Genomic DNA, 17,140 nt, shown 5'->3' on the forward strand with positions numbered 1-17,140 from the left:
ATCATATTTATGAGCCATGCAATAAATTTTAGTAATAATTTGTGACTGAGTCATGATCCTTATGTGATAATTTTATTTATATTTTGTTCAGATGGCCGACAATGCAGTTCCTTCAACATCACGAGGTTCACCAATTAAATAGTGCGCTTCGACAGAAGAAATAACGGCTCGGCATTTGGCAGTTTTGTAATGATAAAGACATTGTGACATAAAATTGTATAATAAAGAAGTGAAAATATGAATATATTTATGTTTGTAATAATTGCTATCCATGGTAAATAATGCACAGTAAACTACCCACGTGCCTGGCGTGTGATCCGCCTGATGACGAGTAGTACTGTGTCTCGATTTTAACCACTGTGCGCGTCACGTACCAGGCGTGTGAGTGGGATAAATCCACGAGTTCGATATAACTCGTCCTACCAACGTTCAAAACTCTTATTATTACAACTTTTAAAGAGTTCCACGCAAATATCTTGCTCAGTTTGATGGGTATGTCATGCTCCACAAATACGCAGCAAACATGGAAATTCACTCCCTGGGTATTTGAAACTGTCCTCAATTTCAAGGTTTTGATCACCTATTTTCATAATGCCTTTCCCTTGTATTTCTCCTCTTGATAATCACCATGGTCTTGCTTTTCACTGTGATGATTTTCATACCATATTTTTCAATTTCCTTGTTCAGTGCATCAATTTGTTCTTGTACTTTTTTGCTGTTTGTTCCTCAGTCCTCAATATCATCTGCTAACACTAATAATTTTTTTATCTCCCTATTCCCATATGCTTCCTTTGCCTTATTTACAAATTTTGTCCAGAATAATTAGAAACAAAATAGGTGACAGACAGCACACTCCACTGACTTTGTCCAGTTTCATTTCTAAACCATTTCATGTTTCCAACCAGAGTTTGTACGTTGCTGACACCATTTCTGCAGCTTGTGTACCTAGTCTCTTTTTGACTGTAACGGGAGTTAGTTCACTGATATACAAATAATGAATAATAGATACAATGTGGAAAAAGGAGAATTGCCTTTTTATATCACCGATAGATCGTATGGCAACGATGGGATAGGAAAAGCTTTGGAGCGGGAAGGAAGCAGCCTTGGGCTTTATTAAGGTACAGTCCCACCATTTGCCTGTTGTAAAAATGGGAAATCACAGAAAAAAAATCTTCAGGGCAGCCAACAGTGGGGTTTGAACCCACTATCTCCCAAATGCAAGCTCACAGCTGCGCGATCCTAACTGCACAGCCAACTCGCTCGGTGATCAAGACGCTGACCACTCAGCCGTGAAGACTGACATATTCTCAGATGAGTCATTGAAAGCCATATCAAGGTCTGGCACCTCAGATAAAAGCTTCAGAGTTCTTGATCTTAAAATTTCCTTCCTACCGTTACAACAGTAGTCCTTTTTTTTCCTCGGTATATTTAAGTTCATGTTCCTCTCTGTTTCAGCTTGGCATCTTGCTCAATGGAGTTCTGGTGGATGAGTTGAGTTCTATTGTTCATGTTTCTAAGGCTAATATTGTTGGACGTCGACTTTGCCAGAAGCTGAAGGAGACCATTCCTCGTCAGATGATTCAGGTAAACTAAAGTGTTCTGGGGATTGTTTTCATGAAGAGGAAGCATTTGGGGTTTAGATAAAATATGTCAGTAATTACCTAAAGTTTTACTGACGCTATGGTTAGCCGGTTTGAGTCCTGTTGGTCAAAAAAATTTCACCATTAGAATGTTGGACAGTAGGTTAGGAGAGGTGGTGGTATAAAATTTCCAGTCACTAGATTGTGTGTCGAAAGCCTGGATACAGTTCTAATCCATTGTGCAGTGATGCTGTTGATGGTGTTACACCTATCTGATGGCGACGTTATGCCTTGAGCAGACCCTTAGTGCTATTTGACAGAAGTAAGCTGTGTGCCGGCATTGGATTTCACCCTCTCCCTTCCTACTATCAAATATCACATAATTTCATTTCGTAACTCCTCTGATGATGATCGAGCTCGATAGCTGCAGTCGCTTAAGTGCAGTCAGTATCTAGTATTCGGGAGATAGTGGGTTCGAACCCCATTGTCGGCAGCCCTGAAGATGGTTTTCCGTGGTTTCCCATTTTCACACCAGGCAAATGCTGGGGCTGTACCTTAATTACGGCCATGGCTGCTTCATTCTCACTCCTAGCCCCTTCCTGTCTCATCGTCGCAATAAGACCTATCTGTGTCGGTGCGACATAGAGCAGATTGTAAAAAGAATTCCTCTGATGAGGTTGACGTCAGGAAAGGCGTACGGTCGTAAAATCTCGGTACGAAGATTCATCTCACTTCATACCGAAGCCCATAAAAGAAACTGGATAAGGATTGGATATGCGTACATTCCCTTGAAATGCAGCAATCCCCAAGGAAGTCCAAGATGGCTGTCAATGCTGCTTCACTGTTATATTGTAAGTCCAGTGAGCCTCTATTATCTTGTAATGGGTTAATTGAAAATTATTGACCGAGTTAAGGTTACGCCCCCCTGTGTTTTACTTTACTGCAACAATACACCAAGTTTAACAGATGGTGGTGATTATTGTTTTAATAGGAAGTACAACTGGACAACTATCCTCTATTTTAAAACTAATCAGAGGGAAAAAATGGAAGGGGTCCAAGACTTTGAAATATGAAGGTATTGGTCAAAGAAAAGTAAGGGCCACAAAGGGCATGAAATTAAAGAGATATTTGCTAGGCCTCAAATGCTCTAATACCGCTGAGGTCAGAAAAGAACAAGAGTTGACCAAAGGAGGTTGGATAGGATAGATAAAAGTGAGGAACCTGGCACAAGTAAGTCCAGGACTCAGCTAAGGACTCCAGGGTCGCCAACCCACACTCCCATGTAAAGAGCCCCTGGGCCCCCTTTTAGGTGCCTCTTACGACTGACAGGGGATACCGTGTGTTATTCTACGCCCCCCCCACCCCGCCCACGGTGGGACCAAGTTTGACATCAGTACACTTTGTTATTAAGGATATGGTTGTTTTGTTTCCTCAAATACCACACACGCCTTGCTGATAATGTTCATATTCAACTTGAGTTTCAGTTTTCACTTATCCAGTGCTTCAGGTTAAGTTTTTTTTTGTATGAACTTCGTGTGCCTTAATAATTGAAACCTTTTCTTTGCAGATCAATGTCCAAGCTGCAGTAGGAGGCAAAATTGTTGCCAGGGAAACTATAAAACCTTACAGGAAGGATGTCACTGCAAAATTGGTGAGTAAACAGTGGTATGATGTTTGCTGAGTAACAGACCCTCCTCCTCCTAGTTATTGTAATAGGGATAATGCTTGTCCAACTGTTGCACTTTGATCTGTGCCCAGGGTAGTCACATCTTCTCTCGGTGTACCGCCTTTCTTTCCTTTGACCTTTCTTTTACAGTGGGTTTTTATTTTTTTCTCCTGAAAACCTTGTACTTTCTTCAGGATCTGTCTCACAGCCTGTCTGTTTTGTAAGTGTGACAGCCCCAGTTCATTTATGTCCTTCTTTTTCTCTGTCAGTCGGGTGGTACAGACTTTCTTGTTCCGCCAGGAGTTGAACAGTGTTGGTGATCTGTTGGGAGATAATCTGGTCACATGACCATAGAATACAGTGACCAGATTTTTTCAAAACCGAAAAAAAGGGACAAAAGGACAAAATGGGACTCATCTAATTAAATTATTATTATTAATGTCCGACTCGTTGGCTGAACTGTCAGCGTACTGGCCTTCGGTTCAGAGGGTCCCGGGTTCGATTCCCGGCCGGGTCTGGGATTTTAACTTAAAATTGGTTAATTCCAATGGCACGGGGGCTGGGTGTATGTGTTGTCTGCATCATCATTTCATCCTCATCACGACGCGCAGGTCGCCTACGGGAGTCAAGTAGAAAGACCTGCACCTGGCGAGCCGAACCCGTCTTGGGATATCCCGGCACTAAAAGCCATACGACATTTCATTTCATTATTATTAATTATTATTAAGCAGTACCTGATTAGAATATAGCATATGTGAATAAGTTATTTCGCACTCGAAACACAGAACTGAAATGTATTAGCGACTTTTGACATATTTTAAAGATTTTAACAGTTTCAGAAGTTGCTTCTTCCAAAATATAAAACTCTGGTGTATTACGAACTATAAACCTTTATATATTTGCCTTATAAGATGACAACTTGTAGAAATAGAGTGGACTTCATCACAGAACTGAAAATTGCGCTACCATTTATGATTGGCTTTATTCACAATCTTTTGTGAAGAAACTATTTCTTCTGAAAGGTTTCATCTTTCAGTATTATGGTTTGTTGTTAGGACAGCTGTGCAGCCATGTTGCCTCGCGTTACAGCATCTAGTTTCGACTTATTGAAGAAAGATCATTTAGAATACTGAAGGAACTCTTTTGCCTAGATCTCATTTATCCAGATGTGAAGGTCTTTTTCTTTGTTTGTTTGTTTGTTTGTTTGTTTGTTTGCTACGCCGAAATGTTACGTAAGCTTTCAGGCTTCATAATTTTTCACAGAAGTTTTATATACTGTCCTGTACCTATTTTCTGTTTATATGATTACATTAACCTTTTGAATTAGATTATTTGGATTTTTGCTAATACAAATGAACCCTAGTTCTGATTGGTCTGAGTAATTTAGCTCCTATTGTATTTGCTAATCATGCAGCGTACAGATATTGTCTCGGAATATGACAGTTGCTTAACGTGACCATTAGCAGAAACTTCTGTGTATTTAACATTCAAAGCTTCTACAACTACTGCGGTCATGCCATTATTGAAAAAGGGACAAAAATGGGACCGGAGTTAATAAAAAGGGACACTTTAGCATCCCAAGGAACAATGGGACGATAGTCGAGAAACAGGACAGTCCCATTAAAAACAGGATGTCTGGTCACCCTACCTTAGAAATCTATCCTCCTTCTCCTGACACAGTCGGAGAGCCTCTTTGTCTGGAAGTAGAGCTCTGTAATTTAATATCTCCAATATTCCCCATTTTCCAGTACCAGGCCTAGGATCTATCTGAGCAGTCTTCTTTTTCTGCCTTCCAGTTTTTCAATCAAGCCTTTTCTATTTAATGATAAATACTCCATGGCATACGGGGCTTCCAGGTGTTGTTGTGTTGTGTTAATGTTTCAGCTTCAGATTTCGTGACAGGTATTGCGAGTGTTTTGAGTCACTTGATAGGCCAGTTCCAGCTTATTAAACCTTGCAGAAAAGGTTGCTTTCTCTGACAAGTTCGATTCTGTTCAGTTGCCGAGGTGCTTAAAATTTCTCAACTCACTCGATTTTACCATCTTCTAGTGACATCTCTGTGTTAGCCTTTTTGACGTTGGTGAATCACATGGTCTTCTCCAGTGACACTTGAAGTCCCACTTTGGTTGTTTGTCTTCCAAGACAAATGACCTGGTTCGCCTCTATTTTCAGAGATTGAGCGATCCATGGCATGCTGTCTGCAAAGGCCAGACAGTCTTGTGACCCCAGGTAGACCCCTCTCTGGACACCCAAATTGATCATTTCCTTACACTATTTCTCTCACAACTTTTACAAGGACACCCACCACTCATCCTGGTACGTCTTCTGTTCCAGTACGGCGGCGATGTAACGAGGAGAATGAAGCTGCTCAAGAAGCAAGCTGAAGGCAAGAAGAAAATGAGGATGGTGGCAAACATTGAACTGCCTCGAGAAACTTTCATCGACGTCCTCAAGCGATGACTTCCTGCCAAGTGAGTTTATGACAAATTTTCTTTTTGAAAAGTAAAATTAAATTAGAATTAAGTCTCCTAAATTTGAATTTTATAGATTCCTATCTCTCTATATGCGTTGGCCCTGCACTGTAGGGTTAGCATGTCTGCTTCTTAGCTGGAGGCTCCAGGTTCGATTCCCACCTAGATCAGAGATTTTTTTTTTTTTACCTGGATCTGAGGGCTGGTTCAAGGTTCACTCAGCCTGCCTGATTACAATTGAGGAGCTATCTGAAGGTAAAATAGCGGCCCCAGTCTAGAATGCCAAAAATGATGGGCGAGAGGATTCATTGCGCCAAGCAGACAATTCCCCATAATCTGCAGCCCTTTGGGCTGAGCAGCGGTCGCTTGAGAGAACATGACCCTTCGAAGCTGTTGTGCCGTGGCGATTGGGGATCTCTCTGTATATGCCTTGTTTTGACAGTTCGATGGCTGAGAGAGAAAGGGTTACAACTAAAAATAAAATGCATTTTTGAGATGTTTTTCCTTCAGAAATTGCTTTACATTGCACCAACACAGATAAGTCTTATGGTGACGATGGGAGAGGAAAGCCCTAGGAATGGGAAGGAAGCGGCCGTGGCCTTAATGAAGGTACAGCTCCAGCATTTGGCTCTTGTGAAAATGGAAATCCATGGAAAACTATCTTCAGGGCTGCCGACACTGGGATTCGAATCCACTGTCTCTTGAATTCAGGCTCACAATTGTGCATCCCTATCCACACGGCCAACTCATTTGATTTTTGAGATTTTACCAACAATGCTTGGCGTATTTTGACCTCTACAAACTCTGAAAGTGCCAGGAAGCACTTCCAACAATTTTCAGTGTTCTGACATTATTCTCTCTGCTTAATTGAAAAGGGTTATTTTGAGTTGGAACTCTTCTCCAGATCATAATAAATAATATGTTCACACCAGTTTTCATAAAAAATGTGTATTTTTGAAAGGCAGTGACGTAAACTGCTAAAACATTAAATTATTGGGCGAGTTGGCCATGTGGTTAGGGGCGCGCATCTGGGAGATAGTGGGTTCGAATCCCACTGTCAACAGCCCTGAAGGTGGTTTTCTGTGGTTTCCCATTTTTACACCAGGCTGTACCTTAATTAAGGCCATGACCACTACCTTCCCACTTCTAGCCCTTCTCTATCCCAATGTCACCATAAGACCTATCAGTGTCGGTGACACTTAACCCTTAGCCCTCCTTTTTTTTTTTTAACACTCCTGCCTCTCCACCTCCATTTAAGAATGTTCTTGCAGGGGGATAAGAGACAGCATATTTCTGAAAATCAACTAAAACAAACACAAAATAAATATAATACAAGTACAGTACAATATTAGGTGCAATGTTCAGAATTTTTAACCCTCGAAGCTGTAGTTGAAATAGCTTTAACCGGTGGGTGTGCACGACACATTTGCAGTACCTGACTTATGTCACTCTTACAGATGTGTTTCCTGCTGTGGGTGGGGGGCGGTAGAATAACACCCACGGTATCCCCTGCCTGTCGTAAGAGGCGACTAAAAGGGGCCCCAGGGGCTCCGAACTTTGAAGCGTGGGTTGGCGACCACGGGGCCCTTAGCTGGGTCCTGGCATTGCTTCCACTTACTTGTGCCAGGCTCCTCACTTTCATCTATTCTATCAGACCTCTCTTGGTCAACTCTTGTTCATTTCCGACCCCGAGGCTATTAGGTTTGCGAGGGCTAGGGAGTCTTTCATTTTCACGCCATTCGTGGCCCTTGTCTTCCTTTATCCGATATCTTCATTTTTCAAAGTGTCGGACCCCTTCCATTTTTCCTTCTAATTAGTGTTATATAGAGGATGGTTGCCAAGTTGTACTTCCTCTTAAAACAATAATCACCACCACCACCACTTGCAGATGTATTATTCACATAATATGCATATATAATACACCGAAATATTCAGCATGAACTGGACTATTTGAAAAGTGGTTTACATTTACCCTCAATATAGTATTTTTGAAAATTTTCTGCCTCTTTAAATAATCCCGCAGAAAATCAATTTTTTTTTTTTTTACTTACTGATCAAATATAAATAACTAATCAGTTTATCTGAAAATTTTTAAAATATACATTTTGTAGAGAAGTTAATTCTGATGATAGGCATACAAATTTTAAGAGAATAGTGTTATTACTTTAGGAATTATTCAATAAAAAGTAGGGTAGTTGATAGAGCTCTAACAGGTGGCACAACACATCCATTATGCTGCAGTAGCCCTTGAATTTACAGATGCATTTAATTCTATTACAATATCTTCATCATTAAAACCCGAAAATGTAGCCATCATGTGTGCATAACACGCAGTAAACAATGAAAGCAAGTCACAAAAAATCAACACGTGTTTCAAAGCTGTATGAATTGCAACCTTCATTTGTTTCAAAGAAATCGCACCTAAATTGGATGAATTTAACACAGAAACATTCCACATTCCAAGGAGAAAACATGCCTGATGAATGCTGCCATCTAACGGAAATATTCACAACTTCTTCTAACTGTATTTACTGGTAAAGTAGACCTGATGATCTATCGTCTGCGGCGGTTCGAGGGTTAACCCTGAAATGATCTCAGAGAGTCACTTTTTGTCTGTAATTGTGCATTGTGTGGAACCTCTCAAAGCACTTGCCGGGATGTACTCCAGGCTTTTGTCTGCATGTATTGCAGAAAAACGCTGTCTCACGTCGTAATTCAGGCTTATTGTTCATTGAAATATTTAGGATTACGCCTAAAAGTGCTTTGAATTCAGGAAGAGTAACTTCTACCCATGACCTCCTCCTAACAGACTCATGTCTGAGGGGCGTAACATTTTGAATGTTTACACTGGCATACCGGTTAGTCTTGCGCACAATCTCTGACAATAACTCATCAATTATGAATAATTGGAAAAGGTAAAGTTCACTGTTAGGTTTAGTCCCTTGCGGTGGTTTATAACCTGATGTACGTGTGAATAGGTTCTTTTGAAGTCCAAGTCCGTTTCACGGTATTCCCTCCAGCCATCAGTAGAGGTACCGACACTGCCATTTAGCATACTTTTCTAAATGTCAAGATCATCATCACTCCATTCACCAACACAGTCTCATTCCGCGATATCTTCCTCACCACTTAATTGAAAATCACTCTCACTATCGCTGAAATCAATGTTGCTTTCACCTAAATGTCTGGCAATTTCCTTCTCATGCTGCTCGAACGATGCCATGTTGCTGAACAACTTTTGTTTACAAACTCACATGATCTTCAAAGAATGCGCACAAAGCCTGATTTCAAAGAGATTATAGACATAGATGGCTTCAAATTGTTGTCAAAAGATGGCAGTAGCTTACTGTACCTGTAATTCATACGTGCGTAACCTGACAAAGGAGTTATATAGAGAAGAAAATCATGTCGGGCATTGCCCACCCGGTGTGTGCTAAGGGTTAAAGCCAATTGTAATTCTCCTTGTCTTCTCCTTCCATTGCTCCCTTTTCCCACATTGACCTGTTATTGTGTTTGTCCTATTGTGTCTTCCTTTTCATCTTCCTGTCTCTCTCTGTACACAGTCAAATCACATTGCTATGACCACATTGCTTCTCCAAACTCGGAAAATCGATCTACGCCTATTTTTATTACGGCAGGGGAACACCACATCTTTAACCTTGTACCCTACCGTGCCAAAAAGCATAAATAGGCCTGACACCAAATAGGAAGTCGGCCTCCCCAAAATGCCAAACTGTGTCATCAAAGGCCCTCACGGACGGAGAACTCCTGCGTTCGCTCAAAAACAGAGGCGTCCTAGCTCTAAATCTATCCAGGATTCTCGAAAATTTCATCCCAACAGACAGTATACTGGTTCAACTCGCCACGGAGTTCGACGTTCAGAAGGCCCTGAAATTCGGAATCTACATACAGGGATGGCCGCACATTGGGGAACCATGTCCAAAACATATGGAAAAATTTTGAACCGAAACCGGGTACCCAGCCACCCTTATACATTCCTCCACCGCTGTCACCGAAACCTGGCACACAGCCACCTCCCTACACCCCGCCACCGCAGCCGCCATCCTGCACATATACCACCCCCACCAGTACCATTACCACCACCATCGTTACCTATCCTACTCTTACCTCACCTAATACTCCCATAACCACCATAGTCACGACCCACCCCTCCCCAATTATGATGTCTCCCATCTCCACTACTCCAACCAGCCCACCAAACACAACAGCCCGGCTACCCACTAAGGAAGGAACAGCAACAGCAAGACCAGCAACACCACCACCAGCGCCCGAATGCAATACCACATCTCCACCGCCACCACCTCCTGAGTGCAACCCCAGCTGCGTCGTGAAGGAGGTGAACCCAGGAATCTTAATAAACCTCATCAGCCATGAATTGCGCCTCGCCGGATTCCACTTAAAATGAGCATCCAGAATCTACACCGGGCGAGTTGGCCATGCGCGTAGAGGCGCGCGACTGTGAGCTTGCATCCGGGAGATCGTGGGTACGAGCCCCACGATCGGTAGCCCTGAAGATGGTTTTCCGTGGTTTCCCATTTTCACACCAGGCAAATGCAGGGGCTGTACCTTAATTAAGGCCACGGCCGCTTCCTTCCAACTCCTAGGCCTTTCCTGTCCCATCGTCGCCATAAGACCTATCTGTGTCGGTGCAACCTTAAGCAACTAGCAAAGCAGAATCTACAACGAAGCCGGACCCACCTTCATGCTGCGACTCCAGCTCCAGACATCAGAGGAAGTCCAGCGTCTAATCCAGCAGGGGATAAAACTCTTCGGCCGCCACCACCGAGTGGAGTCATCCTTATCTCCCCTGCAACCCCGCTCCCGCCCTTCCACTTCTCGAAACCGCGCCCGGCTTCCCAACCCCCAACGCTACCTACCAAACCCCCACAACCGTTCCTACCTTCTCCATGTACTACTTACATCCCTGCTCAACTTTTCCTCCCTATATCAAGAAATCATTCAGTTCTTCTTCCCAAAACCCCAAGTATAAATGTTAAACTACTGTATTGTAACATCATTGTACCTCATACTCAGTCATTGTAAACCATATTGTAAATCACTGTAACGCAAGCATAATAAAAAGCAGAGAACAGATCCTGCACCCCTTAGCCAAGAGGCCACGTCTCCAAACCTCCAAATCAAAGCTCCCCCTTTTCATATTCCAACACCAAAAATCCCCAAATCCCGCCAAATCTCCTGGCCTGAGAAAAGGCGTAACCTTCTTGGTCCTTGTTATGACCACCTGCGAGTATCTAGAGTAACCACACTTTGCAGTGTTCTCCCCAGAAATTTTCGTCAGGCGGGTGGCAGGAATGAGTGGCCTGTTACGTAAAAAAATTAATGTTGATAACATTTCAGTTTATTCCCCTTCGGGCATTAACAGTAATATCAGAGAGGTAAACATTAACTATAAAATTGAACTACAGTATTTTAGTGTTATTATCTCAAAGACGACGTAACAGAGCAGTTTGAACTTCTAGTATTCTACTGCTCATTCATAATGATGTAACACCAGGGCATTCCACTCGGTTGCTATGAGTTTGTGACATCGAGTGCTCGCGTGCAATTCCACGCTAATGCAGACACTGCTTGCGCAGTGACAGTCAAGCTGAACGTTTAAACTCCGATGTAATTGATTCAGTTATGCCGACATAATGAAGATGTATCATTTAAATAAACAGTTTTAGTATTTACATTTTAATTTGGAACATCCAGTGACTCAAATATGTACGAATGATTTGTAACTAGCACATATCTAGGTTATGTTAGCCGGCTGGTCTGAAGTCCCCTCTTCTACTCTAGCCATATACGGCTGCTCTGTCTTCAAGATGCAAGGTCCTGGGGAGAACACTAGACAGCAGCTGCATGTGCTGGGAATGACTCAGTCAGGTGCTGATAGGTCTCGACAGGTATTTGAAGTCGTACTGTCTGCAGTGCGTCCCCCAACTGTTGAAAGGTGCTTGACGGATAAGACAGACGGCGAACATGACAATTGAGGTGGTCCTACTGATATTCAATTGGATTGAGATTGGAGCTGTTTGATGATCAGTCTTGATCATGCTCGTCTAGACAATTATAGCCGTGTGGCAAAGTCATCTCCGTACAGGCCATGAAGGCCCTTGGAGGGGAGGAAGGTAAAGGCTTCCACTATCCGTAACCTCGGCACTTGATGGGGTAGAGTGGTTAGCTCTACGCCTGGCCGCCTTTGCCCCCAGGAATTAACTTGGTACTCATTGTTGGAGTAGGCTGAGTGAACCTCAGGGCCATATGCACCTCCAGAAGTGAAAATCTTGTTTCTTAAATGTTTCAACTTCCTGATGGGTAATTGAACCCACATCCTCCAGAGTGAATCAATCACCCCTTTCTGCCTCGGCCAGAGACAGCTCCTCTAGCCGTGTGGCAAGGTACACTATTGCGCTGGAATATCCTGTTCTTCTGAGGATAGACAATTATCATGTACGGGTTGATGTGATTGGCCAGGATGGATCCATAACCAAATTGATCAAGAGTACCTTTGACATGGATGATGGGAACTGGAGAATCCCATAAGAACATTCCGCAGGGTGTTGCTTTTCCAGTATTTCTTGCCGGACACGGTGACGTTCATCTGTTCTATGCAGCTGAAAACGTGACTCATAGGAGAAGGCTACCCATTGGCAGTCAGCAATAGTACAATTGCCATACTGTAGAACAAATTCCATCCGTTTTTGCCAATACACCTCTGTTAGTCTGGGTGTGGTCGCACTCCATATATTCTGGACCCCCATTCGCAAAAGGGTCTGGATGTCCGCTGGACGGGGAGCTGTTCCATTGTATCCTGACCCCCTGCAGGTGGGGGACGCACATGTTGAATACACCCGCGGTATCCCCTGCCTGCCGTAAGGGGCGACCAAGGGATGCTGGTATTAGAACCATGAAACTACTATTGATTAGTACCATCACGCGGGGAACACCATGGGTTGCCTTTACTTACGAGTAGTACCACTATATTTGGTACACAATAGGTTTGTGATTAGTAGCAGCAGAGAGTGGATCCCCTGTGGGTTTCCAGTACCCGTGATTAGTACCACTGTGAGAAACACCACGGGTCTGCGCGTTGCCTGTGAGTTGTACCACTATATAAGTGACACCGTGGGTCTGCGTTGCCTGTGATTAGTATCCACTATGTGAGGAACACCACGGGGCCCGTGGGACCGGCACCCGTGCCTAGTACACGTAGGTGAGGAAACTCATCGGTTTGCGTTGGCTATGAGTGGCGCCATTGTGTGAGAAACACCATAGGTCTGCGTTACCTGTACGATGTACTTGTGAGTAGTACCATCTTGTGTAGAACACTGTGAGTCTTCGCTACTTTTGATTAGTACCCCAACATGACAAATACCATGGTTCTACTTTACTCACGACATGTACCATTCTGTGGGGCCTTAGACGTGGATTTTGCACCCCTTTAGACATCAAGCATCCTCGATTCAGGATTCTGCTTTATAAGTGGTCCCTTGGTCAGTAATAAATTATATATGATCCTTTTCTTTTTGAGTTGAATCCACTAATTTTTTTGTTTGCTCATTTTTTTTCCCTTCATGTCCATCCATTCCTTTTTCATGATGATTTTTTTTTCTTTTGGGCAGTGGATGATTTTGAATTTTTTGTTGTCATTTCATTTCGTATCATTAGGGGCCGATGACCTCGATGTTAGGTCCCTTTAAACAACAAGCATCGTCATTGTATCCCGTTTCCCGCACCATCGTAGTCTATATTTACTGCACGTTATAAACTTCATATTGGGTTTCTCATTGAACTACGTATAAGCTCATGAAAGAACTTGAACGATGTCACTGAGTTACGTAGTCCTCTCTATGGGCTGCTTCCACATTTTTTAGATAAATCAAAATTAGGAGAGATTTCTTCTCAAATCAGAGACAAACCCTCTCTGACATCAACGTCGCACACCAATATAGTTCCCTCCCTCCCACTCCTCCCTCTCCTTCTCTAGCCTACCCCTCTGCACACACCAGATACAATAGTAGACGTGCAGCCTTGGCCACAGCACCTAGGCTGCCAACAGCAAAGTAATTGTCAGTCCTCGGTCATAATCCCCACCCCGCCACCCCCACGTATATTCGCCTAGAGCTTATAACTAAGGTGTTTAAAAAAAAAAAAAAAAATGTTCATGGCGTCAACCTCTTTTGCCACTACTTGCACCATATGATTTGAACCTGTGTGTAATTGTAGTTGCGGAAGTGTAGAGTGTTGAAAGTGAGGAAAGGAACGTTAAGGACAACACAAACACCCAGGCCAAGGATATTAATCATTTACAATTAAAAACCACTGACCAGGCCAGGAATCGAACTCAGGGCCGTCAGGTGACAGGCGGATGCTTTGCCTCCTACACCGCGGGGCCGGATTATAACTAAGGTACTTCCCTCTTCTTTTTTTTTTTTTTTTTTTTTTTTTTTTTTGTTTCAGACTATTCTCCCACCATAACACGATTCTTTTTTGCACTGAAACATAATATCCATTCACAGAAAGAACTTTGTCTCGAAGTCCCCTCTTCTGCTCTAGCCATATAGGGTTGCTCTGTCTTCAAGATGCACACAAATCAAGCCCAGTTACCATGACTCATCAGTTCACAGTTTTAAATTGCCACAATCACGGTCTTAATCTGCAGTAGCACTTTTATCCTAGGAAGATACAAGTTTTAGGAATACAAATACAAGTGTACCCGAGTGCTTGCAAATATTAACTGCCATACACGACCAACGTTATTTTACCCACTATGATGTTTGAAGGAGACAGTACAAATGTCAGTCTCACTCAAGTGCTTATTTTATCTAAATAAGTGTTTTCTTGTAATAGTTCTTTTAATGTTATAAGCCTCTTTACGTGTTGCCTCCGTGCCTTAGACGGCAGCGCGTCGGCCTCTCACCGCTGGGTTCCGTGGTTCAAATCCCGGTCCCTCCGTGTAAGATTTGTGCTGGACAAAGCAGAGGCGGAACAGGTTTTTCTGCGGGTACTCCGGTTTTACCTGTCTTCTTTCATTCCAGCAACACTCCACTATCATTTCATTCCATTTGTCAGTCATTAATCATTGCTCCAGAGGAGTGCGACAGGCTTCGGCAGCCAACACACTTCCTATGCTTGCCGCAAGATGGGGTGTTCATTCTTTCCATCCCTGACCCAGTCATTGACTGGAAAACAGGTTGTAGGTTTTCATTTTTTAGCCCACTTTATGTAGCATTTTAAGTTTAGTCTTAAGTCTACTCTGCGACTGTAATTTTAATGTTGAGGACAATACAGCTGAAGATGCCTATTATAGGTGAAACATGTTGCGATATTTTAACATTTAACTTGGATTTTGATTTTTAATAAATCACAAAGTGTATTGAAAAGGTGGACTTCTATGAGACAATTCTTTCATGAGCTTAGTCGATATTCGCTTCGGACTTCAATGGCGTGTGGAGCTTCACGTTTTTCCACGATGGTTATTCGCAATGGTGACATTCGTCCACTCACAGTACACCTTCACCGCAGAGGCACATGACCAGTTGACATAATTCGCTGTTTCCAAAATGAGTAAGGGGCTTTGCTCTGATCTAGACGAAACGTCAGTCAAAGACGGTGGAAATTTGTTTAAAACACGGCCGCATTTGTACCTACTGTATACAGAAGGCAGTGTAATAATGTGAGGAAGATGATGAGAAATACTGGTTACCTGGTTACCTACTGTATATAGAAGGCTGTGTAACAATGTGAAGAAGATGATGCCAAACACTGGTTGCCAGGTTACCTACTGTATATAGAAGGCTGTGTAACAATGTGAAGAAGATGATGCCAAACACTGGTTGCCTGGTTACCACGGTGGAAATTTCCTCTCCACTCTAAATTGATGGTGCCTGCTGCAAGATAGACCCTTAGCCTAAATTCACATCCATGATAAAATGTACACACTGCAGCAAGCTTCCTCTTGTTACCTCTAGGTAAATTTTGTGCTGGTAACATCTCTCACATTTTGTAATACTCCTTTTCTTTTTCTTTTATTTCCAGTGAACTGTCTGTCCACACTGGAGCTGAGGAATTTTGCTTGAAGGAGACATGAACTCAAGACAAAGTAGTTCTGCTCTGCTGCAGTAAGGTGAAAAGACTACAATCCCTGTAGTGGAAGTCCACTGTGATCACATGTCGTGAAGTAGCTCGCATCCATTGTCCAAGAGCAGACTCAAACAGGGAAAGACAAGCAAACACACGAAGGAATTCACAGGGTGGAGCAGGTCCCGTTTGATGGACAGCAGATATAGATGTTGAATCCCATAGGGAACCTGAAATATTTGTCCCGAATGAGTAAATTTATAATACCAATGAGTTGGCTGGAATATGTATAATGTCCAATAACGGACCATTTATATTGGTATTATGATGGACAGCACGCGCGGCCTTACCGAGAAGATCCGTTACGTAATGGACTGGATGAGCATGTTCATTTAATAATATCTTCTTTTTTTTTTTTAATATCCCTTTAACTCCTTTCACGGTTTTCAGAGGTGTCAAGGAGCCGGAATTTTGTCTCTAAGGAGTCCTTTTCTATCGCAGTAAATTTATCGACACGAGGCTGATGTATTTGAGTACCTTCAAGTACCACCAGAATGATCGGAATTGAACACAACAACTTGAGTTCAGGAGGCCAGTGCTCTTCCGCCTGAGCTACTCTGCCCTGCAGTGTAGGTGCTGAATCTTTTGGCTTCCCTCCCCTTATCCAGTTCCTGCCACGTCAGGGTATTTACAGTATGGCACTTCTCCACCTTCCTCTCTCCTTCAACCATTCCTCTTCCATCATTTTGTCCCAGTCCAGATTCCTCCTCCTTCTTCTTTTTCTCTTGCACTCCTCTTTATTGAATCGATCCCTCTTGTTCTAGGTCACCATCATTTGTTTTGGTATTCTTTTCTCCTCCGTCCTCTTTACATGTGCTGACCATCTTAGTATACTCATATCAATTCTCTCATTTAGGTTTTCCGTTCCGATCTTCTTTCTCACATCATCGTTTCTCAGTCTGTCTTTCTTTGTCTTTCCTACCATACTTCTTAAGGTACGAGGGCTATTTTTTTTTTCAACCTCCGATCGGTAGCGAAATTAAAACCATAGCGAGAAGCCAATGAAGCCTTACACAGATGTGTTGCGCAGTGTATCTAGTACGTCCGTCGACTGTGTCTCGCCACACTTGTCAGTTCTGAGTGCGCAGTGTGCACGTAAACACGCCTAGAGCAATAGAGTCTGCCGCCAAGTGTGAAGTGCGTACTGTTATTCGATTTCTTCATGCTGAGGGGTGCAATGCAGTTTTCGTGAATCGCCTGATTAACTCACTGAACAAGATCATCGGTTGACAGTCAATTCCGTCCCTGACCGCCTG

At 42.9% G+C, this 17,140-nt stretch overlaps 1 protein-coding gene across 2 annotated transcripts in view; it reads left to right on the plus strand.

The window, feature by feature from the left end:
* Positions 1-16,940, plus strand: part of waw (Translation factor waclaw) — a 50,978-nt gene extending 34,038 nt beyond the window's left edge. For both annotated transcript variants that reach the window (XM_067156140.2, XM_068229849.1), the window contains exons 8-11: positions 1,456-1,584; positions 3,148-3,231; positions 5,581-5,717; positions 15,783-16,940. In XM_067156140.2, coding sequence (XP_067012241.2) covers positions 1,456-1,584; positions 3,148-3,231; positions 5,581-5,706 — 339 coding nt within the window. In that variant the 3' untranslated portion in view covers positions 5,707-5,717; positions 15,783-16,940. The remainder of the gene's footprint in view (positions 1-1,455; positions 1,585-3,147; positions 3,232-5,580; positions 5,718-15,782) is intronic.
* Positions 16,941-17,140: the final 200 nt, after the last annotated feature.

The sequence above is a fragment of the Anabrus simplex genome, chromosome 12, assembly GCF_040414725.1.
Source record: "Anabrus simplex isolate iqAnaSimp1 chromosome 12, ASM4041472v1, whole genome shotgun sequence".
NCBI lineage: Eukaryota > Metazoa > Arthropoda > Insecta > Orthoptera > Tettigoniidae > Anabrus > Anabrus simplex.